Source organism: Ambystoma mexicanum, chromosome 11, assembly GCF_040938575.1.
Source record: "Ambystoma mexicanum isolate Mex_15411 chromosome 11, UKY_AmexF1_1, whole genome shotgun sequence".
Lineage (NCBI taxonomy): Eukaryota > Metazoa > Chordata > Amphibia > Caudata > Ambystomatidae > Ambystoma > Ambystoma mexicanum.
Window position 1 is genome coordinate 1,107,954,117 of NC_090934.1, and position 24,609 is coordinate 1,107,978,725.

Here is a 24,609-nt window from a genome sequence, read left to right on the forward strand (position 1 = left end):
CACCCATTGGTTTCTGTTCCATTTTTTGCGAGATAACGCTGCGAGTGAATAATGGCTCGCTACAATGAGATTTTCGTGAGAAAATGTCTTTTCAACTCCATCGATGCCCAAGTCGTGTTTAAAAACAATGCTAGGACTGCGGGTCGAATATGTAGATTACGGATCCTCACTGTGTCTGGCTGTGGTGTCTGGGCTCTGGGCACCGTACGGCTGACTGTGGGTCTTGTCAGGCCCTGACCGAGAAAGCTCTCAGGGAGTGTAGAGGTAAACTGGTAGTGGGGAGGTTAGCATCAAAGTCACCTTCGAAGAGGGAGAAAGACTGGTGGGTCGAGAGACTCTCCTGGCGCAAACAGTCAAAAAGGTCCTGATCGAGGAGTCGATGGTGGCACCCTTTGTCGTCTTCCTCTAAGAATGAAAAGAAGAGACTCCATAGGTCTCCTTTACCATTGAGTAGTAATCGGATGTGCTACGAAGTCCAATTCCCTGCAAAGTGGGACGCATTTCATAGGGAGATGCTGCAAATTTTTGAGAATGCAGCCTCGACCCCACCACCAACCCCTCGCAAGAAAAGCAAGAGCCATGCCCATTTCGAGTAAGGACAACAAAGGGAAGTCGAAGGCTACATCTTCGAAGCAGAGCTCAAAGCCAGCGTCACATCGAGAACGTTTTTGATCCGACGAGTGTCGACGAGTCAGGAAACAGAGTCCAACAGTGGTTCTGGCGAAAAAGAACAAAGCGTTGAAGGCTTCAGCATCTTTGCTGACTCTGTCTGAGCTGTTGACTCTGATTAAACCGGCGCCATTTTTGAAGCCATCTTCGACTATTTCGACATTGTTGAAGCTATTGACTGTACAAGACAAGGTTTATAAGCCTTACCTAAAAAATACTATTTTAATTCTATGTCTGCAATATATGAGGAAGACCAACCCTCTGAGGGTTGATCACCTTTTGGTCTACAGTTTGGCACCCCCAATGTGCCAGAAGAACTTATTTCTGACAAGTCCAGACTAAGATTTGTATGATAATCTCCAGTCAGCTAGTGGTTTGGATACCTCGGCTGAATTGGAGTATGGCAGGCCTGACCCCTCTGAGCATGCTGATTCATCCTACATAAAACTGATGGGAAAGGTCATTGAATTTATGGGATGGAGTAGGCCTACTCCATCATTCGAACAAAATGATATGACTGACATCTTGGGCTAGGGTCCTCAGAAGGATCCGATTTTACCATTCCACGTGGCTCTACAGAAAAATGTCTCTGCTAACTGGGAGACTCTGGAAACTGCAGCTGCAGTTAAAAACTTTGCAAGCAAGTACAGACCTTCCAGCAGTGACCCAGAATATCTTACCAAGCATCCCATTCCTGAAAGCTTGGTAGTTCAGGTGGCTACGTCTACCAGGCAGTCAGCTTATCCTTCCATCCCCCCCTGAGAGAGATGACAAGAGGGTGGACGGCCTTGGCACATAAGGTTTTCACTGCAGGTAGCATGGCTTTGAAGTCCACTAATGTGACTTACACATTGTCTAGATTCACGTTTACCGTGTGGAACTGTGTTGCTATGGCGGATATACACATCCCTGACGGCGAAGAAAGGGATGGCTTCCTGGCAATCATTAAGGATGGGAAGGTGGCAATGATTGAATGTCTCCAGTCAAGTTTGAATACTGCTGATCGCATCAGCAGGTCCATGGCTGCTAGCACGGTATTGCGCAGATTTGCGTGGTTGAGGAAGTCTGGGCTTGCACCAGATGTGCAGCCAAGACTACTCAACATGCCCTTTAACGGCCCCAGGTTGTTTGGCAGCAAGGTGAGAGTTTGGAGAAGCTGCAGACCTCAAAGGTGGCGGCTAAATCCCTTAGCGGTGCCGTTAGACAACCTCACCAAACCTATTCAGGCTCATCTTCTTGGAGGGGTAAGTCCTTCAGTTTCTACTCCTCAATTGGAGGAGGAAGACAACAAGCCGGTCAGAGGGGCTAAAGAAGATTCCATCATGGTGGACAAGGAAGACCCACTAAATCAGCCCCAGCAGCGGCATCTTTACCCTCTGCTCCTGCTGCAGCTGTCTCTAAGCCACTCTGAGACCTTAACCTACAAGACCCCGGTGGGAGGCAGATTTTCTTAGTATATGAACGAATGGAGGGGCATTACTTCAGATGCGCGGGCACTAGAAACAGTGGCCCAAGGTTACTGCCTTCCTTTTCAAAAAAGGCCTTGGGATCATCCACCAGGATACAACTCTGTCAAAATTCCAGATCCGCTCCTTGTGCAGGAAATGTTGACCCTGCTAGAGAAAGGTGCAATAGAACATGTACCTGTAGTGTAAAAAAAGGAACACGGGTTGGTATTCCCCCCTATTTTCTGATTCCCAAAAAGGACAGAGGATTGAGACCCATCTTGGACTTGAGAATCTTGAACAAGTTCCCCAGGAAGGACAAGTTCAAGATAGCTACCCTTTCTCGGATCCTTCAGGTTCTCCAACTCCAACACTGGGTGGTATCATTGGACCTTCAGGATGCTTACTTTCATATACCAATCCATCTCAAGCACACAAAGTACCTAAAGTTCACGGTTGGCGGATCTCATTTTCAATTTCAGGTTCTGCCTTTCGGGCTGACCTCTGCCCAAGGGTTTTCCCCAAGTTGATGGTGGTGATGGCAGCAAGACTCAGGAGAGGGGGGGATTCACGTCTACCCCTACCTGGATGATTGGCTGATCAGGACTTGTTCACCCCAGCAAGCCCGGGAACACCTCAGTATCACCTACCACTCGCTCTACAGACTGGGCTTCGCCCTCAATAACAAGAAGTCCCAGATGATACCATCCCAAAGACTGCAATTTATTGGAGCAGTCCTGGATACTTCCTCGTGGAAAGCTTCGCCACCCGAGGTGAGAGCTCAACCCATTCTGCAGATGGTAACAAAATCCCAGAATGCCCAGCATCTTCCGGCCTTCGATTTACTGAGGTTGCTCTGTCTCATGACATCTTGCAATTTCCTGGTGCCAGAAGCCCGCTTGAGAATGAGATCCCTTCAATGGGCTCTGGGGACACAGCAGTCTCAATTCTCAGGCAAGATGTCGGACCAACTGCAAGTTCCGAGCACAGTTGCTCAGGACCTTTTGTGGTGGTCTTGCAAAGACAACATTCTCAAGGAAGCAGTCATTGCCAGAGATAACGGTAGTGATGGACTCCTCACTCACATGTTGGGGAGCCCATACCAACGATCTGACAATTGGTGGTCGTGGTCTCCATCAGAGTCTAAACTACAGATCAACCTTTTTGGAGCTGAGGGCGATCAGACTAGTGCTCAAGGCCTTCCTGCCCTTTGTACGGGGAAAGAATGTCCTGATAATGACAGATAACAAAAAGGGTGGGAACCTCAAAAAATATCTGACACCTTGAGGTAAAGCAATATATACGAACAAGTGATGGTGCCAAGATGAGGAGAGCAACTGAAAGACAAGGCAAGAGGTAATAGATCAAATCATCAATTTATTTTATTTGAATTATGGTAAAAAATCATCATGAACGTCTTTAATTAATTCATTTTTATAAAAAAAACATCCTATATAGAGGCATTCACACATTCATTCAACTAATGCAGCTCCTAAAACAATTCATTTAAATTTTTTTGTGTAGAAATGTGAAAAAGTGCAACAACAATTCCATTATTCAGATAATAGTAGTTCATTTCAGAAAAGAGTTATCAAAAACATTCAATTTAAGTTTTTTTTGTAAAAAATGAGAAAGTGCAAATACAATTCCATTATTTTGATGATAGTAGTTCACTCCAGACAAAAAATTGTTATCGACTATTAGTGCCCAAACTATTAGTGCCCATGAAAATGAATCTTCTTTAACAAACAGGCTACTTGGTAAATAGTTTCGACTTGGTTGGTTATCTGTCTTCATCAGGATTTGGATGAACCTAACAATACTTCTAAAAAACAAACAAAAATAAATTTTACAATTAAAATGCTGTAACAAATACCTTAATGCCTTCATTCACTCAGTTACTCTCTTTAAACAACAAATGTCCAAACTAGGGGAGAGGACTATATAGTCTGTCCCTATACCCAATACAGTGAATTCAGTTCAAAACAGGAAAGAAAAATCATTTCCCAATTGTGAAACACTATCAATTAGTGCCACTGTACTTTCCCCCAATCCCACAACCTGTTTCCTCCATGTCTCCATTTGGATTTTAAATAAAATTCATTCCATTTTTCTTGATGCAAATAGTGTGTGCGGCGAAAACTATTTTATTTTTCGCCTTGTTAGACAGCCTTAGGTCTCAAAAACGTTTGTGGTCCGTTGTTTCATCCGTACTTGGCGACTACCTTCCTATCTCCTCTCCAACCTTGCCAGTATTTTGCCTGCTTTATCTCCTGTCTCATATATTCTAGCCCGCATTGTTCCGTGGGCCTGTTTGGCACAATCTAACACCACATGTTGAAGGTGTTTCTGTGCCAGCAACAGCAAGCGCTGGGTTTCGGGCTGGTTGCGAATCAGATGGTCTGTCTGTCTGTGTAAGTTGCTTTTCGGCCTCAATCGGATCCTGTTGGTGTCTCTTCTAATGCGCCGTGGTCCAAGAGATGATCTCGCCCTGCAGTACCGGCTTGCACGCCTCCCACAGCACTCGTGGGTCCTCCACTGACCCAATGTTCAGCTCAAAGTATGTTGTTGTCGCTATGTGTGCCTGTTCTAATAATTCCGGGAAACCCAGGTAATAGTTGTTCAGGCGCCATGTTGGCGGGTCGAGTGGTCTGTTTGTGCTTAGTTCAATCAACAGAGGAGAGTGATCCGATATGCCTCAAGGAAGTAGGGTTGCCATGGATGCTCCGTGTATGTCTGGTGCTGGGAGGAAGAAATAGTCTAGTCGGGATAGTGAAGCATGTGCCCCTGACTGAAGAGTATTCCCTCGCTCCTGGATGCAGGTGCCGCCACACTCCCTCTCAGATGTGTGTGGTCAATTCGTATTTCCATAACTTCATTGCAGTCTCCACCTACTATCATAAGATCAGATCCATCACTAGAGATTATGGGTGTGATGTCATCTATTAGCGTTGGCAGCAGTGTCGGAGGTGCATACACCGCTAGCATAGCTATAGACTGGTTCCAGAGTGACCCGGTGATGTACGCAAACCTGCCACTAGTGTCTTGTGTCACATTTGTAAGGGTGAAAGGCAGATTTTTATGTATTAGTATAAGCACGACTCTGGAGCCCATGGTAAATCCAGCGTGTATTGCCAGCCTATAGTTGGTACGCTTCAATAAAGTACACGTGGTGCCTGTCAGATGTTTTTCAGTCAAGAAGACCACAACTGGCTGGGTGACCAGTCGTCTTTTGATTTTTCCCCCTCCCCTCCCACCCTGCCCGTTGACATTCCAGGTCAGGAAACGCAGAGTTCTGACATCAGTTTTAAAGGGGGCCATTCAGTCTGGTAGTTAAGGTGATGCGTATGTTCTCACACATTGCACTCTGGTGTGGCATCGGTCGATTTGCAGTGTGTGGAACTCTTATAGGATATACATAATTTGACTTCCAGACCCAGGTGATAACAAAAAAATTAACAAATAACCATCCCATCCCCCACCCTATACTCCGCCCAACTCGAAGCATCTGTCGCCCGAACATTTAACAAATGCTGATGCCAGCCAAAATAGCCGACAATCAGACATACAAAATCCCTATTTAGTGCTGTGCACCAAAATCCCTATTTAGTGCTGTGCACCAAGAACAATCCGCGTGGGGGTGCGAGGGCACCTTCGTAGCAGCCGCCATAATATCTTCCATCTACTAGTAGCTTGTGATGTTGTGATCCGTGTGTAGCATCCCCATTTTCCCTTTGTGTTCGTGGGGGTGCACTTCCTGCTAGGTGCTCGTCACCCGCTATCACCCAACCTCTTTGTCGTGATGTTGCACTACTGGTTGTTGCAGCGGTGGTGGTTCTCTCTCTTGCCGTGCTTGTGGGTTTCTCTGTCTGTTTTTTCTCAGCGTTCTCCAGTCTCCTTCAATGTGGTGTTCTGCCCATCTCCAGGCCTCCTTTGGATCTGTAAAGTGAACCTCTGTTCCTTGGTGATATATTTTAAGTTGGGCCGGAAACAGAAGGCCGTATTTCACATTGAGACTTTGCATTTGTAATGTATACCCACCAGTTCCATTCAATGTACCTGTTTGGGACCTCAATCGGGTGTTAAAGTTTTTAACATGTATTCCCTTTGAGCCCCTACACTCATGTCCTTACATTAAGACAGTTGTGCCTATTGCAATAACATCAGCCCGCAGGGTAAGCAAGTTACAGCCTCTTTCTTGCAAACCTCCTCATACCATAGTCTACAAAGACACTGTAAGGGTAAAACCTTCTTTTTTACCGAAGGTAGTCTCAGACTTCCACTTGTCACAAAAAATTACCCTACCAACATTCTACCCACCTCCTCATCCAGGAAGGGAGGAGGAAAGGCTACATAGACTGGACCCAAAAAGGCTTTCAGTTTTTATATAGCCAGGGTGGCTAAATTTCGCCAGGTTGATCAACTTCTTATTGGATATACTGGTGCCAAATTGGGTCTTGCGGTCACCAAACAAACAATATCCAGATGGATTATCCTGGGTATTGGTGAATGCTACAGACTAGCGGACAAGGACCCGCCGGAAGGCCTAATGGCTCATTCCACAAGGGGCATGGCAACCTCTGCGGCTCTTCAAAGGGGTGTCCCAATAAATGATATTTGTTCAGCGGCTGCTTGATCATCTATTCATACATTAATGTCTGGATTCTTCCTCCAGTCAGGGAGGACTTTTTGCAAAATCTGTCCTCCATTTGGTCCATGATTAGATCTAAATTTAAGTTGTTTTCACACCTCCAAATTATTACTGCTTTGGGAGTCTATCATAACATGAGGAATACGTGGGAGGACACAATCCATTCGAAGAACAATTTACTTCCCCCTGGTAATGTTCTTTCAATTGGATGTTCCTCCGACGTATTCCTCATCGCCCCTCCCAGCCTACCCTGCTGTACAATTTACGTGTTATTACGTATTATACGCTTTCTGAGTTTACAGTCTTGGGTATGCCTAGTAATTCCTCTTCACAGGGGAAAAGTAAAACGGAACTGAAGCCAACGTGCGCTGCACGCGCTATATATGCTGATGACATAGATGGAGACCCTTGAGGGACATCGACTTGACGACCATGCATACAGCGCCCTCTGTCAAAAAAACTTTTACGATGCAGCAAGGCTGATGAGATATAATATCATAAGATGAGGAATATGTGGGAGGAGCATCCAATCGAATGAAGGTTACCAGGGGTAAGTAACTTGTTGTTTTTTTACCAAAATATTAAAATGAGCATTATTTATATAGGCTCCGATCCAGTGGGAAGAAAGAATTGTGACCGCCATCCAAGGTCCAGGAGGAAGGTGGATGATTCCCCCTGACGCCAAAGACTCCATGGATAAAAACAAGATGGGGCTGAAAGGTATTTTGTTTTTTAAATTATATTATATCTTATTGATGGTAGTACGTGTGTAACAAGGTATAGTATTGCTCATACTACCAAGTCGGGGTGCTTAACATGAAAGCTATTTGAAAAATGGTTTGTCCCAAAGAAGCAGCCTGTCTGTTTTCTGTATGGATCTGAAGACTGTTTGGTACAGTCATTTGGGACAGAAATGCAAATTTTCCATTTTCATGATGGCCTGAAAAATCAATGAAATGTTCCTTTTTTTTGTGCAACTTTTGCATTTGTTTATTTTTGTGTCCCCTCCCCCACTCTAGATTTTTATATTTTTGTTACCACCTTTTTCTTTTCCACACCTTTATTTTTCATATCCGCCATTTATTCATGTGGTTGGTCGGGGGAGTTGTCAGAATGGTGTTGAAAAAATAGGATTCATTTTTTTAAAAATTATGACTTCAAGCCGTCAATTGTGGTGAAGTTTGAAGTCTTTGGTTGAGCTTGGGCGCCAAATGGCACGTGCAGTTGAAGATCTTTGCACGGACAAGGCTACAAGGGTTTGCTATAGTGGTCCAAATGATCCTGTCTCTATTACAGAGTTGTTGCTCCATGGCTGTCTCTTGGCTCAACATTTGGTAAATCTTTAATTGAATGGTACAGTGGAAGTACTACAAGAATCAGTATTTTATCGTCTTCAACTACATCCTTATGTCCACAGTGAAAAAAAGTATATCTTTTGCTTGATGCCTTTGCAGGTTTTTGCAGTGTCAAGGACTGTCCATCAGTCACCACCATGCTTTTAATAGACCTTTATGAAAAGTGCCGAGGAACTCCAGGTGGTTCCCATATATGACTACCCTTGAATGCACTGGACATGATTATTGTTGTGGGGAGGAATTACCACAGAATCATCCAAATCCTTTTCAGTTTCTCCAGGAAATCCTACATTTCAAGACATTTCAGCTGAAAATCTGTTGCACCAACATGGATGGCCTACAACAAACAAACCCTAGGTGTAATAAGATAGAGTTACGGGAAAGTGACAAATGCAGATCAACAAAAGCAAATGTCTGAAGCTGGAGATGCCAAATCCAGAATGCAGTGAGCTGCTGTATGTGGAACTTGTTGTTATTCCTGTGTTCTATTTGTTGATGGTGGCTGTGATTCTTTTTAGTTTTCACTATTAGTAGGCGCTTAAGCGCCCCCTACAAGCTGTGGCATTAGACTACTGTTATTAAGGGGAGATGGGATATGAGGAGGGACACCAAGCTTGTAGGTTTTGTTTGGATATTTACCCACCCATTCATTACCCATGTCCATGCCAATCTCTATAGCCGTTTCCACCCACTTTCTTCCCCAAACCACCCAAAACAAATCTTCCTGGGATCTCTTTACGATACGTTTATCAAGCAGTAGCATTAAGCTGTGTCCTCAAAGTGCTTGCCAATGTTATTTTAATGCAGTCTTTTGAGAGTTAAAGGAATAGTGCGCTCAAAAATATTTTTGTCTCTGTGTTTTTAAGCATACGTTGATCGATCATACAAACATTTCCTATGCACCTTACCGTAGTTGTCCTCATTTTTACACATGCGAAATCAGGCAGCAGGGCATGGCCATTTTGTGCTAATCTTATCCGTTGCCGCATCGCCCTAAGGTGAACTGCCCTGGCAGCACTAAATCATATCCCCCACCCCTGATGCTGAGATCACCAAACCTAGTGATATTCTCTGCCTATCTCCATGACATTTCTGGGCAGCGTAGCCAAACGTGCCCAGTCATCACCTACGTGTTAACGTAAGTTGACGCAGAACCCAGAATATCAACACACATCATCTCACAACACAGCGCGTCCCAATTTTGAATATAAAACTATACTTTTAAAGGAAATAGCAAAATTCTACAATTTGTAATGTACTTTTATTTCACAATAAACGCTCCGAGAACATCCGGCAATTGCCATATTCAAGCAAATGGGTAATTTTTTTCTTTGTTCTCGATCCACAAATGTTTATCGTGAGTCACACGGTTTTCCTCTTGGGTATAAGAAGCGCATTGGACGCACCGTGAATCACAAGGCTTCGGCATCAGCTTGGCGATAGGCCAGCGTAAACGATGTGAGGTTGCTCCTTATTGCTGGTACCACGTAAGGGCATATCGGCCAGTGGCGATCGTCCCAAAACAGCGTCACAGTGATCCAGCCATTTAAGTTTATCTGCAGCTGCCTGTTAAAGAAGCCATCAATTGGTATCTGGAATCTGTGACAATCGCAGAAAGGCAGGATGTAGCTGTTTGGAAAACATAACAGAAATGTGTCTCAGTAGCCGTTCTTTATTATAATTTATCCTTTTGCCCATTAATTCTGCACCGTGTGAAAACTAATGATGAACACAAACGTGAAACAATGGGAACACACAGAAAACAACGTGGAAAATAGTTTGCTTGAGAGGTTAGTGCTATGGAGTATGTTTAGCTCTCAATGGGATGCGGAAGCTGAGGCTACAATTCGAAGAACACATAGACAGCATTTTAACTAAATATTAGCATAGAATTTGGTGTTTGTGGAACCTGAGGGAACGCATATGTGGACTACATGCATTTCGATGCTGAACTGCCCATGTGCCCGGGACAAAGACAAGTGCATACACAGGTTGATTTTGTGTGTCGTTGCAATATGCCACAAAGAACAACCCATTAAAATGTAAGCCAACAATAACGGTCGGCTAATGAAATCTTGTTCGTCTATAAAATGGTCTACAGTAAAAAAGTTAGTGCCTTGTGGTACACGTGTCACATTCAACTATGGTTTCCTGCATACTTCGCCCCTCCCTGGATGGACAAATTTCAGCATCAGCATCATTTCCACTAGGCAGCTGTTGAATACAATGTATTTGGCCTCCTTTATTAGACTATCGCTCTGCATGAATGTGGTTTGTGACTCCACTGTGGTGGACGTATCGGCTGAACAGGTCGCACTGTAGTCGAGATCTTTGGCTAGTTCTTCAGCCAATTGTGTTGAGGCTTCAGTCTCTGTTATTTCAGCTTGTTATTTGAACACGAATCGGAGAAAATATCAATCTCGATTGTTTGTTGGCTGGCCCTTTTTTTGCTGGTGTCGATTGTGTCAAGTGGTCTGCGAGTAATTTAAAAGCATCTTCATTATATTCCGTTTCAACTTCATCTTGTGGAGTTCTCGCATTGTAGCAATGGTCCAACAACACTTTACTGGCTTCGCCGGTCACATTCAATTTATTTTCTGGCCATTGGGCATAAGCATCTCTAGTCTGCTTATTGATTTGAACATGATGTGCCTAAAATAATAGTTGCTCCATGGTGAAATCAGTTTGGCAAGCCGCATCTCTGTTTTCAGTAGCTGTGTGTGTCTTCATAGTTAGTTTACTTCTGGGCCTCTAGGAGATGGGTTGTAAAAACATGTTCAATGTAAAAGCAACATACAGTATATAGCACTTTAGATTTTTTAAAAAAGCATGTTATAAGGACACCAGCCCAAAACACTTTTTGTAATCGCAATTTTTTGTTAGTTACCCTTGCTTTCTTGATTTTCTGTGAAACCGTGTTCTTCACTGAAACAACTGCACCAGCAAGTTGGTCCGCCACCTCGGATCCACGTGCCTCCTCTTCTATTTCCTGATCTTGTATACATCTTTAGAATAGAATATTGATTTAAAAAAAGTCAATCGTATTTGAAATCAAATTATTTCCTCGCACACATGGCTTACATAGATACCCTCGTACACTCTGTACGTCATTTAGTCAAAATATACATTTTGAATTTCACCTGATTTATGGCTAGTGTACTCTATCAGAGAGCACTGTGCGAAACCTAACTGATTGTAATGTTGCACTCAAGCGTTTTGCAAAAGATGCTCGTTTATAATAATTTCACTGTCTAATAGTATCAGATGTACGATATACTTTCTTTTATTCAAGGGAACTGTCAGTACGCATACCTCAGGCTCTGGATCAGCTTCAAAGGATGATGTAATTGTAGTCGAAGTACCAGCAGCACCCTGTAACACAGTACTTGTTTTAGTATTGATGAAAAAAGTCAAATTGAACACACACAATGGGATGCAGACAATGGTACATATCAATAAAAACCCATAAATGAAACATTATGTAAACAAACAGGATACGTAAACTTTATCATATTATCTCCAATTCCATGCATTATACATTTCCGGAACTGATATCCCAAATAAAACTACCTGATATGCGCTCAAAGTTGTTGTTGTCTCCAGGAAAGACATGGATGCAGAATCTTGCTCCTTCGTATTCGGTGTATTGTCATGGAGTTGTAAAGGGAAAATTAGATTTGAATTAGAAATGCTAACCTAAAAAAAATGACATGTAAAGCAACCAATTACGAAAAGATTATGCTTATTTCCAAGGGCACTATAGCATAGTTTTCTGTGCCCATAAATAGTTTTCTATGATGCTCCTAAAACCAAAAACAGATGTATAGCAAAATGGGGTTTAGTTATAAAGCAATACAATCTTGTAAATATGAAAAGTATTATAATGAACATTTACACCTAAAACACCAATCCGTCCATGTAGTTAACTGTTCACTACCCCAAGGCCTACAGCTAAATCATGAACCTTGACTCACATGAGCCAGCGTGTGCATGAATAGAGTTGGAATTGCATTTGGAAGCAATTTACGAGACGTTCTGAGTCGATGCTGCTTTGTGTACTGCGATTGGTCGTACATATTTGTGGTAAAGTGCAGGCTGCAGATGCGGAATAGATCATCCCTCAAGTCCCCCAAGAAAGCCTGGGCTCTACTTTCAAGCTCTTCCTGCGCAAATCCGCAATATCTGACCCATTCTCTTATTAGATCTATATTCCTCGGGAATATATGCATTATTTTGCCTTTTATGTTTGTTATGGATCTTAAAACGGCAACCGTAAACCATACATGCAGTCATTGTGGAAATTCTGTAAAAAAAAAAGTCCACATTGTTAAACTATTTTGCATAAAAGCGTGAGAAAGATGGAATTGGATCATACATTTTTCTATGCAATCTATGTTTTGGTCACCAAAGCAAAACCTGTGTAGCGTAGCCGACTGCATTCTAGGATAACTTTCATACACAATTGATTGATGTGACGCAAATCGTCCCTTGAATGTACTATCATGCATCAAAAGGAAACATGCTTATAGACAGTCCGCGAAGCATGCAATTCTATCCCTATTGACACTGATAATTGCTATATATCAAGAACAGAACAAATTAAACTCAAGTCAATGGTATTGGCAATGAGATGAATGAACATTACACTGCTGTGTACATTAGTTTGAAATAGATAAAAATGTAGAGATCAAGGAGATATGATTAGGTGACCTGCCCTTACCTTGACCAACAGTTAGATTGAGCAAGCAGGGTAGTTAGTAGATGGAGAACAGGGAGATGCTTACAGATAGCACGATGACGAGCTGACTTGCAGTGCTCACAGATGTTCTCATGATAAATATCAAGGGATTTATAAAGAATTACAAAAGTGGATGTGTATGTGAATGGGTGACGTGTATATGGTATGGTTTTATGTGGATAGCAGGGGCGTGACCTGCTTCAGGGGAGCCTACCTGGACACACTGGGTCATGTGAACAATGGACCCTGCGCGTAAGATACCTTTGAAGTGTACATGGTGTTTGGCATCATGGCCGCTCCCACCCCTGCTAGCCCCCTTTGGCAGCGCAAATCCACTGGTGCAAACTGCTGTTGATTCTGGTGGGGGGGGGATGGATGGGCATGCAGCGTGCAGGCATGGCCCGGAACACCGCTGAAAGGAGAGACACACTTAGGTGAATTGCAGGGGCAGGGTCTGCTTCAGGGTAGCCTGCCTGGAGACACTGGGTCTGAGGAGGGCATGTGAACAATGGCCCCTGCGCGTAAGATAACTTTTGACGTGTACACAGTGTGTGACACCTCGGCTGTTCCCACCCTGCCAGTTACCTTGGGAGGACATGGCCTCAGGTGCCAACAGTAATTGGGGGGCATTACGACCTGGGCAGTAAGGGATACCAGGCACCGGTAAGGAGACCGGTGCCGGTAATCCCTTACCGCCCTATTCCAAGGTCCCTTGGCGGGGACCGTAAGGAATGTGTGGTCTGACCACACATCCCTTACGGGTCCTGCTAAGGGACCAGGGCGCTAATAATGGGCTTGCAAGTCGCTAGCCCGTTATTAGCACCCTCCCCATTCCCATTGAGCACTATGGGGGCTCAAATGGGAATGGGGAATGGTTTGTTCAATGGGGACTTACCGGTCCCGTCAGGGTCGGACTAGACTGGTAAGTCCCCATTGAACAACACCAGACATGGGCACGGTATGGGAGGCAGCCATGGAGCTATTAGCTCCATGGCTACCGCCAAGGTCGTAGTGACCCCCATTGATAGGTTAGGACGGGACGGGCGGCCAAGAGACATGCAGGAAAGGGCCGGAACACTGCTGAAAGGAGACACACTTGATTCACTAAAAACAATTGAAACAACCATTCATAAAAGTTCAGTTGTATTTTATTTTGTTGCTGATTTTGATGGCACAAATGTACTACACATTATAAACTTTGAGTTGCAGCACAGTGTGGGAAAATCCCCTGTATTGACCGCTGTCACCTGGGAATGTGTCTCGAATGGCACCAACGACACAGGCGGGTATTACTCGTCGAACGCAGTGTCCAAACCTCCCGTAAAGCCACCATGTAAACGAATGATAGGCCACCAGCCTGTACGAACTGTGGAAGAGAAAGATGCAAACTGTTTTTAAATGAACAAGATAAGTGTATTAAACCTTAGTTGGAAATGCAATCTTGTATCTAATGGCATTGTTGCCAGTACAAATGTTACTTCATGGATCAATCCACTTGGGCTTTAAAGTGTAGACACATTACAATATTGAACGACAATATAGGAGACAACCATGAAATGATAGTGGCCTAAGTGACATCGCAACTAGAGTACACTTACTCGTTACTTGGATTGCAAGGGCGAACTGTTGCGGGTGCATATGCACCGTCATAATCTTCAACACGGACCGTGTGAGGCAGGCTGCCCTGAAGTCATGCAGCTCTGTAAGCATAGTGGCCGTGTATCGCCTTCCGATATGTAGGACAAGCATCCAGAGTTTTCTCGGCAGCAGCAGTTCTCCTCGGATGGCACCGTTTGCAGGTACACCAGGTGGAGACGTCGTCCATGCGACTAGGCTCAGGCTCTTCATCTGTTGATTCGTCCTCCCAATTGCAGTCCGAAAGCCCCATCGTTTCTGCATCTTTCTCTTTCGAGTAATTCCGCCTCAGAATACTCTGGCTCATACTGGTAGGGCTGTATTGTTGCCATTATGGGACAAAATAAAAATAGATAGTAATGTTCGTACTAGTATCTGTTCTCACGGAATACGAGCAACAAAGGTAGCTGACCAGAGCACAGAAACGAGGCACACAATACAAAAAAAAGACAGTGTAACAATTGGAAAAGCAAATCTGATGTTGTCTGAGAAGCGGTCTGTGTATACTTATTGAGGAAAGAGGCGTCCTGCCATTTCCATGGAGACACGTCATTAGCTGAAGCACAGAGAATGTTGACACGAGACGTGCATTGGTGTTGTGAAATGGGCGGTACACGTCTAGTGATCTCAGCCTCAGGGGCGGGGGGGAATGATTTAGTGCCGCCAGGGCAGTTCACCTTAGGATGATGCAGCAACGGATAATATTAGCACAAGATGGTGGGGCCTTGCTGCCTGATTTCGCACGTGTAAAAATTAGGAAAACTATGGTAAGGTGCATAGGAAATGTTTGTATGATCGATCAACGTATGCTTAAAAACACATGCTCGAACCCTCGGGACAATAATATTTTTGAGCGCACTATTCCTTTAATTGCTTATGTGGAGCTGTACATTCTCTAATGGTGTAATAAAAATTCCTTAACCAAGTGTGCCTTCAGCCACTTGATTTATTAGCAGTATTTAAAAACAAACATTAGCAAAGCCCACAGTTTTGGCTTGTGGATAGATATTAGATAGACAAAGGTATTAGTTATATGCCCAGGTACTCGCACTGTTTTGCAGCTGCTAGTATTAATAGGCAGTTAGTACCATTATGGCAGTGTCTGGAAAATGCATGTTGCATGTCTGCACAAAGGTCAAAACTGTTGGTATTGTCACTGCTTGTTTGGTCCTTTTGTGAGAATCCAGATGGAAGCTCCATATAAACTTGTTTTATTGGACATTCATTTGGAACATTTAGAGCTATTTGTTTATCATAGGAAGATTGGGCCTAATCTTACATTGGAATAACCCAATGTTAATGACAACGCAATGGCAATATTTAATGGCGGCAAGTAGACAGATTATGATTGAAAATTCGACCTTGAAAACATATTTACAGTACAAAGATCACTTTGATTTTAGAAACATGTTTACAAAGCAAGTGGGCAGAGGAACATGTCTCTACTTAACTAGCTCTCCTGTGATTGGTTTCCATTAAGGGATTTCATGGCAAAGTGGCCGGGGTGCCATCCCTACTGTATGTGCTGTGAGAGACACTAGAGCTTTGTTACACACAAACACTTTCTAGGGGCCCGGAAAGTATGGTTTGGTCTTTGTCTGTGGGCTGCATTGATTGCTAGGCTACTGTCTAACACTGCAAGCCCTCAAAAAAAGTTAACATTTTAATGACAGTGGGGTTTCAAGGTACCAAAACACAATTTATTTAGAAAATTGAGCCAGTATGTTGCCAGAAATACCAGTTTCTGGGCAAAGGATTTTTCTTGGTGATTACTGTTGGGGCAGGTTTATACTTTCGGTGGCCCCCTAAACAGTTTTTAGCATCTCTGACCAATATTTTATGGTCAATGGGACTATTAGAGCATATGGATTTATGGTAGCCTATATGGCGCCTAGGACAGGTGTGCTTCCGAGGGCTGCCCCAGTTTGGCCCACGAGGGATTAGATTGCCCTACATTGTTTTTAGGGAGTGGCCTGGTGGCTGCTGTAATTGAGTTTTGGCTTCACAATGAATGCAAGCCGATTTACCACATTAGTAGCCCAGTGTACATTTTTGGTAGCTTTTCGTGCAATGATTTCTTTTAAGTTGTGCTCTTGGCCATTTTGTTTCTGGAGCCTTTCTTCCTTTAAGGAAACCACACGGTAGGCTACAAATGGCATTTGTGCACACATGGGTTCCCTCTGAACCCAGCTCTCCACCCTCTAGTTTGGACTAGTTTAGACCGTTACTTGGCCTAATATGGCCATTATACATCATGTTGGAGGTGGACCTGGAAGTTGGACAATTCTTTGGGCCAACCTGATTGGCGAGCTGCCAAAACCTTTGTTTGTTGCCCTGGTGTGTGATTGAAGGATGGGCTAAGTTCATCTCATGAGTGTGTAGATTTATCTAGCGGAGACCCTGATCCTTCCCTCACTTCTGCTGGATATTTCATGGAAGGCTGTAGGTTTATCTACGTGCTGGAAGATTTTGGCACCGAAAAGCTACAGCTGAAATTTGAGATCAGGTTTGGTTGTACTAGCTGGGTTTTTGTTCTTGTGCCATTGTTCCAGTTCTTTTTGGCTGCTGGAAGTCCTACCTGGCCAGTCCTCTTCACCCCCCTAGTCCTTCACATGGCCTAGGCTTGGCCTTTGGGACCATTTGTGAGCTGTTTTACTGTCTTGGTGGTTTGTCTTGCGATAGCAAACTATCATCACCAGAAAGGGTATTGGAACCCCAATATACTGGCTCTCCTGTTTGTTTGGTCCGTCCTGGGTTGCCTCCACAATAGTCTTTGTGTGGATGTGTTCTGTTGGCTGGCTGCCCTCCTTTTAGCTTCTGCACCATCTGAGTTTACTTGGCAGCCATCTAAGAGCCATTGCTTCCACTTCTGTCTTGCGGGTCCCACTTCTGGGAAGAGCAGTGATTCTTTGTCAGTCATTGTTGGTCCGTGGTTTAATCCCTGTGTGATCGGATCCTCTAAAACGCACCTGTATAGAGCCCTAAACCCCAGGTTGCTTCACCCTGCCCAAAGTGTCTTTTTGGGAACCATGACCATATGTTGATATCTGTGTCCTAACTTGACGGCTTCTGGAGGGTAACCTTCAACCTTATTTTGCTATAGACTTCTATCGCCCTGAATCCTGCTTGGCTGTATATCTTCTTGGGGGTTTTGGGCCTCGAACCTAGCACTCTTCAAGAGGGTCTCTTCTGGCGTTTCTGGGGGGCGTTTGCTGTGTTCACAGCTTTGGGGGTAGAACTGGTAATTTCCTTACTTCGCCCAATATCCACAGCTGTGCCTATTGGCGTCATTCTGTTTAATCCTCAGGGGAACTTTTAACTTAACTGGAACTCTTCTAAAGTTGTCCTTATCCACCTCTGCACGTTTTTCCTGAGCCCCTCCCCTTCGGCCATTGTAGTTCTAGGCTAAAGACTAGAAATATAGCCTTTGCCCCTGACTGATTTTAAATGTGTTTTTTAAAGTTTTGCATTACTCTGCTGTATATTGGAAATGTACTGTTAGAATGTTTATCTGCAAAGTACGACTGTAATAATTTTTCCTAAGAGTGTAATGAGTTAGTACTGTGAGTCTAAAGATATTACGACTTTTGGTGGCCTCCAACTTTGTGTAATTAAGTGCTCTCTCATCAATCCCCCACCCCAGGTCCTACATTTACTATATGGTGTGTATTTGTGTTATTCCTAATACAATGTCCTAGTAGTTTAGGATGGCACATGGGGTTCTGATCATAATTGCTTTAAGGTATATTACTGTTTTTCAGGGTCCCTTTTTCCTTTTTCTTCCACCTTCTTAACCTATATGTATTGTCTGTCACCAGATGGTGGATTTACATTTTAGTGTTGGGAATGGGTTAGGTTTTAAAGGACCGTTAGTGTTTTTATACATGCACTGTATTTAAAACTTATGTTGAATGTACAGTGGTTGTGGGGATGCTCAGAGCCACCACGTGTGCCTTGGCAGCAAGACAACGCAGAGGAACACAGGTTTGAATCCCAGTCCGGCGCTTAGAGATTGGTCTTCGGTATTAAGCATGTTACAAAAGAGTAATTAATTAGAGTACTTATTCTTACCTAGAGGAGCTTCTGTGTAATAGGTATTAACCTATTTGATCGCTTATAATCGATGGAATGGCACATTTGACCGAATCCAGTAAGTGTTTTAAAATTATTTTCATCCTCTCATTAAGGCTGGAAATTGTTTATGTATAATAGTGACTCATACTGCACAAAAGGGTCAATCTTGACACGTTTTATGCATTACATGATGAAGATGGGCACCAGAGATTCCCTCTTTTTCACCCCCTTACAACGGCGTATTAGAAACTGTGTTTTCCAGAATTGAAAAGAAGAACTGTGCTTCCCTTCTGTTCATGCAAGTGTCATGCCCGCCCGACGAGGAGCTTACCTGTTGCTGGCTGGTGCTGGTAACCCTGCTGGCACTTGCATCGTGGGGCATTGCCCCACAGCATGCGATCAGACTCGCAAGGGAACGCTGATTGCAGTGTGATGGGCTAGACTATGGAACATGGTGTTCGTGCTCACAATGAGGTTGAGGTCTTGCCCCCAGTCAGCCTGCACATGCCATTGGCAAGGTGCTTCTGGTTGCCATGGACACACGTATAGCCCACAGCACGCCATAAACTATTTAAAACAGCATCTCATTCAGTGCGTCTCAATGGTCCAAACGCTGTCCTGACCCTCCGTCCAGTGTTTCCCCTTAGTACTAGTTTTCCCAGTCTTCTGGTCCTCTTTTGCTTCTTTCCCTGACTCCCCTTCTGCCTTGCCTTCCTTTTGGTTTTTCCTTTCCTGCTCCCCTTCTTGATTTGACTACCCCTTGTCAGCCTGCCTACCTTTTCATTATTTGCCATGTCCTGCCTTCTCTGCTTCTACTTCACTTATAATCTTACTCCTTGGCCTCCAGCCACTCCTGCAGCTGTTCCCAGCCAGCCTTCTTGACATCTGCAGACTGCAACCGTTTTGAGGCTACCAGCATTACCTCAGGCAAACGCCTGTTGGGAAGACCAGTCTGTTAACCTTTTAAAACTACCATTGTGTTAATCTGTTACCGGCTGAAGTGCCAGTGTTTCTATGCTGTCCTGGTGCCACGTTAATCAGGGGAAGCCAAATCATGGTACTAGGAGGGGCTCCAGGGGAATTCTGAGTTATCATTTCTCCGGGACTCCTTGTTTGGGACACCTCCGCCTGTCACCCTTACGACAGACGAATCGGAGGATTCACAAAGACCTGTTTCTGGAAACAAAGGTAAACAAAGCAAGCGTGATGCTATCCTTGACAGATTGAGACACTTAAACATTGCAACAGAAATGGATCCTGATCATGAACTCTGAGAACAGGTACAAGCCCTTTGACTAGAAATGGCCAGCTTCAACAAGAAAATACTGTTTTACGACAAGCCATGCATCAAGGAGCTGCTTCCGGTTATTCCGAAGCTGCTGCATCACCTGTAGCATCAATAACATTTGATGGGAACCCACGTTATTCATCTGAGTTTTGCAATTGTAAGGTACATTTTATGTTCCGACCAATGTTTTCAGATACAGCTAAAATTGGATACATCCTAGGAGAGCTTACGGGGAGTGCGTTAGCTTGGGCTGCACCTTTATATGTCCTCAAACAGTCTCATACTAAGTGATTGCCAAATTTAGAAGACGTTCTTCGAAGCTTTCCGATCTCCAAATTTAGTTGCCTATGCACAAAATTCCTTGGTGGAAATTCAACAGGGATCGCGCAAAAGAAATTTTTCCGGCACGTTCTTCGAAATGAATATAAAGATGAACTGGTGCATATACGAGAACCAGAAACATTACAAGCTCTACTTGCCCAGGTGACACGTATTGAATATTGTTTTCAAGAAAGGCATGGAGAACCATTACACTTATCCTCCAGAAACATGAGAACTTCAGTTACTTCAAGTACAGGAACCAACCGCAGAGCCAATGAAACTTGGTGTGTTGCAAGGCCCATTGTCTGAAGCAGAGAGAAAACGGTATATGGTGAATCGACTGTCTCTATTGTGGTAGTTCTAGGCATTTCTTAGGTTCCTGCCCCTTACATCCACCAAAGCCATTGGGAAACTGAAGGGCTTGCCCTCTACAGAGAAGATGATGGCAAGCTGTTATACCAGTACTCCTTCCCAAACCTTCGACTGACAAAATAGTTCCCATGTCACCTGCAGTCTTGTTTGTGATTGCAATTCAACTTACATGGGGATCTAAACTGGTTGAAACCTGTTATCTGGTTGATTCCGGGGCATCGGGGAACTATATGGACATCCGCTTTTCCCACCCACATGCTTTACCTTTGTGAGGAAAAAATACAAGCCGCTTGTATTGAAGTCATTGGAACTCCATTGAACTTGGAGCCTGTGACCCAACACACCGGACCTTTTGGATTTAGACATTAACAGACATGGTGAAGTACTTGCTTTAGATTTCATACAAACCCCAACCTTTCTTGTTGTTTTAGGATTACCCTGGCTACAACATACTACAGCATAACCCCTATATAAATTGTATTACCCGTATCATTCTCTTTTTTTCAGACTTCTGTACTAGTACATGCTGGTCACGAGTCTGTGGCATCTGCAAACGAATGCTCACACGGCCTCAGCATATCCCACATATTGGGGGTTTTACAGGGGTTTCCAACTCAGTACCAGGAATTCAGTACAGTGTTCTCAGAACTTGCTCACATTCCGTTACCTCCTCATCCTGCACATGATTGTGTCATCCAGCTCATTCCTGGATCTCAAGTTCCGCATGGCAAGATTTATTTTCTGGCCCCACAAGAATGTTTGCAACTACGTCGGTACATTGATGACAGCCTAGAAAAGGGATAAATTGCTCCCTCCAGCTCTCCTGCAGGAGCACCCCTGTTCTTTGTACCAGAAAAGGAAGGCACCCTCGGGTCGTGCATTGATTATAGAGGCCTCAACGACATAACGGAAAAGGACCATTACACAGTGTCCCTCATCCATGATATTATGGAATCACTCAGCACTGCTACTGTATTTACAAAGCTAGATTTGCAGGGCGACATACCATTTGGTACGGATAAAACATGGTGATGAATGGAAGACTGTGTTTAAAATATACCTGGGACATTTTGAATATCGAGCTGTGCCCTTTGGCTTAAGTAACACACCTGCGGTCTTCCAGTGTTTTATGGACCATGTCTTTGCGGATCTGATAGGATTGTCAGTCTGGGTGTATCTTGGTGATATATTGGTTTTCTCGCCAACTCTGAACCAACATATTGGACATGTGCAAGCACTACTAACCAGATTGGCCGACAATCATCTATACACCAAGCTTGAAAAGTGCTATATTTGTCATACACAAATTGAGTTTTTGGGTTATGTAATTGGGAAGGACGTCCTACACACGGACCCATGAAAGATAGAGGCCATCCACGAGTGGGGAAAAAAAAGTCGGTGAAAGCCCTACAAATTGACTTTTCCAATTTCTATCATAGATTTTATACTTAGTTTTTCTAATCTTACATCTGACTTGACAAGACTGGTTAGCCCCAAGCACCCCTTTGCCTGGGATCTGTAAGGGGTCAAGGGTAAGACTCGGGCACAGTAACAGGATTTTGGTTAACTTTCAACTTGTATTTGCCATAAAAGAAAGGGGGTTGTAGAAGTCCTATCTGTCTCTACCCTTAGAGGAGTTTCCCAGCATTAACACAACTAAGGATAGTCTGTGTCAGGATGTTAACAAAGAGTCCTCTTTCCTGTGTCCATAAACCCTAAACTGACCCTTACATGCTCAACTAAATGCAAGGTGAAATTGGGATTTTTCTCTGCGCTATATACTTATAGCTTCCTCTTGTAGTTTCAAACATAAAGTTCTATGGTGCAGAAAAGAAAAGCAATATAGTTCCACCGGGAATAAGGGGGTTTTCCCTTCTCCTATATTTCAGTGGGTTTTTCCACAGATTTACTGTTACTCTTCAAAATAAAGTCACAAACTTTAAGGAGAATGACTCTTCTCCTTTTCACTTCTTCAGTTTGTCCTCCATCGATGGCTTTCTTACTATTCACAAAAAGGGGTGGAGGGGGGTTTGTTTCCTCATCCCCCTAATTCACATTTAATGTGGGTGTTTGTGGCCTTGCAGCGTGTACCCCCATGGTGCTGCTGGGCTGGATAATTGTCCATTAAACATCTGTGAAGCAAGGTGAGTGAGCAGAAAAGGGGATTGGTGTGGAGGGCATTGTGGTCCATTGATGCAGTTGACTGTTCTTTCAGAAGTGTCCTGGTTGCATGTAACGTTGTCAATGAACATCAATGAAAAGCAGTGAAAATCTAGCCCAACAACGGGGTCCCTAATTCCCTCACCGTTTCCCCCACTTTTACTTTCTAAGTCGGCCCTCCTACCCAGCTTACAAGCCAATCTAGAGCCCGAGCCCAAAACCAAACGTAAGATCCTGGTGGTGCGATGTAAGGGGTTGGGGGGGCACCCACTGTGTCCTGCAATTAATCTACTGCCCCAGGACGAGAGGCGGAACTGTTCGCTGAATAAGCTTGCAACCCCCCCGGGGGTACTCCTGTTGCTCTGGGAAAAGCGTCAACATCTTTGAATATATGCCATCATGGGATATTGTTCGGCATTCAGCTGGAGATCCCGGGAGGGCAGTCTGACCCCTGCCCTGGAGAGGGTGTCCTGGACGAAACTCAGTAAGATTTCTTCCCTTTGTATGGATATTGGTATGGTGAAAGGCAAAGGAAATACCTGAACTGATGACCCCCCACCGCCCTCTGTACTAGCCGGTATCCGCGGCCACCTGGCCCCCCTTAACCAGCCTGTTTTGTCTACCCTGCATCCACCATTTGACTCCCTAAGGCAGGGCCAAGCAAAGTCGCTAGCAGCGGTGATTGGGAATCCTCCCCCACCTATCCCTGACTGCTGTACCTTGTTACCTGGTTCCATTTTAGGGGTATCCCTACATATTATCCCCAACAAAAATATCGCTGTACATATGGTCGCCTCTCTTGCCAAAGGTGATATTTTTTGGGGGGATAATTTGTGGGAGCGGGTTTTGCGGGGGTGTCTCCCGCACATTTAAAAATAATGCAGGGGTGTCCCCCGCAGGGTCCATGGCTCTATCGCTGCAAATTTACAGCTATATTTTTGTATTGCAATATTTTTGCAGGGATATTAATACATGGAACCATCCTAGGGTCCACTGGTCCTGCATCAAGTACGGTCTCCCATGTTGACCATCTAATGTGTACCAAAGCCCCAAATCCCACGGTTTTAGTGGATATAGCGACCTGTGCTGCCACCACCAAGCCCGCTTCTAGCACCTATGGCATCGTGGGTTCTTCCATCAGCGCTTGGAGTGAGTACCTCCCTTCCACAAGTCCTGGGGGCAGCTCCTTCCTACACTTATCCCCACTTAGAGCTCCCAACCAGTTGAGGGTGCATGCTCTACCAAGGGGTGCAACTGCGACCATGTGCTTGTTGAGCTGATAGCCATAAGGAGGCTGCTCACAGTTCTAGCAGAAAACCAGGGGAGGGAAGGTGGAACGGCGCAGAGGGAGTCTCTCATTGCCTGTCGCAGGGTTAAGGGATCTGACAACTTAACCCCTGGAGTGCGCAATGGATATGGACTGTGCGAAATCAGTAACACCCAAGAACATGCGTCTTCCCACAGTAGACTATCCAGGAAACCGCCTCACCATGATGCCCCTTGAGAATCCAGAATCAAGCTTCAAGAGCGCCGTAGAGTGTCCTACTCTAAGTCAATGTCCTCCCCAACTGTGGGGCAACCACCATTTGCTTCAACAGGCTCAAGCGTGAAAGACCCCAGAGTATACAGGCCTTACCACAGGGGGAGCATGTCTGAGCGCTAAATTAAGAGTGGGTCTGGACCCTTTATAGTTTACCTCCATGGGGTACCAAAATTTGCAGAGAGCAAGAAGGAACCAAGGGATGACCTACTGAACAAATGCTTGCTTTGGTTTCGGCCCGTGAAAGGATGTATTTTTCTATCAAGAGAATCTATGGTGGGATGTTCTAGAATTGGAAACAAGGGGCTGAGCCCCTACGACTCCGTTAAACTGGCTGTCTGGGACTGGAGAGTGGCTAAGG

General features: G+C 44.4%; 1 protein-coding gene across 1 annotated transcript in view; it reads left to right on the plus strand.

Annotated features, from left to right (window-relative positions):
* The window catches only part of IDH3A (isocitrate dehydrogenase (NAD(+)) 3 catalytic subunit alpha), a 456,350-nt gene that overhangs the window by 121,171 nt on the left and 310,570 nt on the right, over nucleotides 1–24,609 (plus strand). Inside the window, exon 4 of the mRNA XM_069624412.1 lies at nucleotides 7,371–7,485. Within this exon, the coding sequence (XP_069480513.1) occupies nucleotides 7,371–7,485 (115 nt within the window). The remainder of the gene's footprint in view (nucleotides 1–7,370; nucleotides 7,486–24,609) is intronic.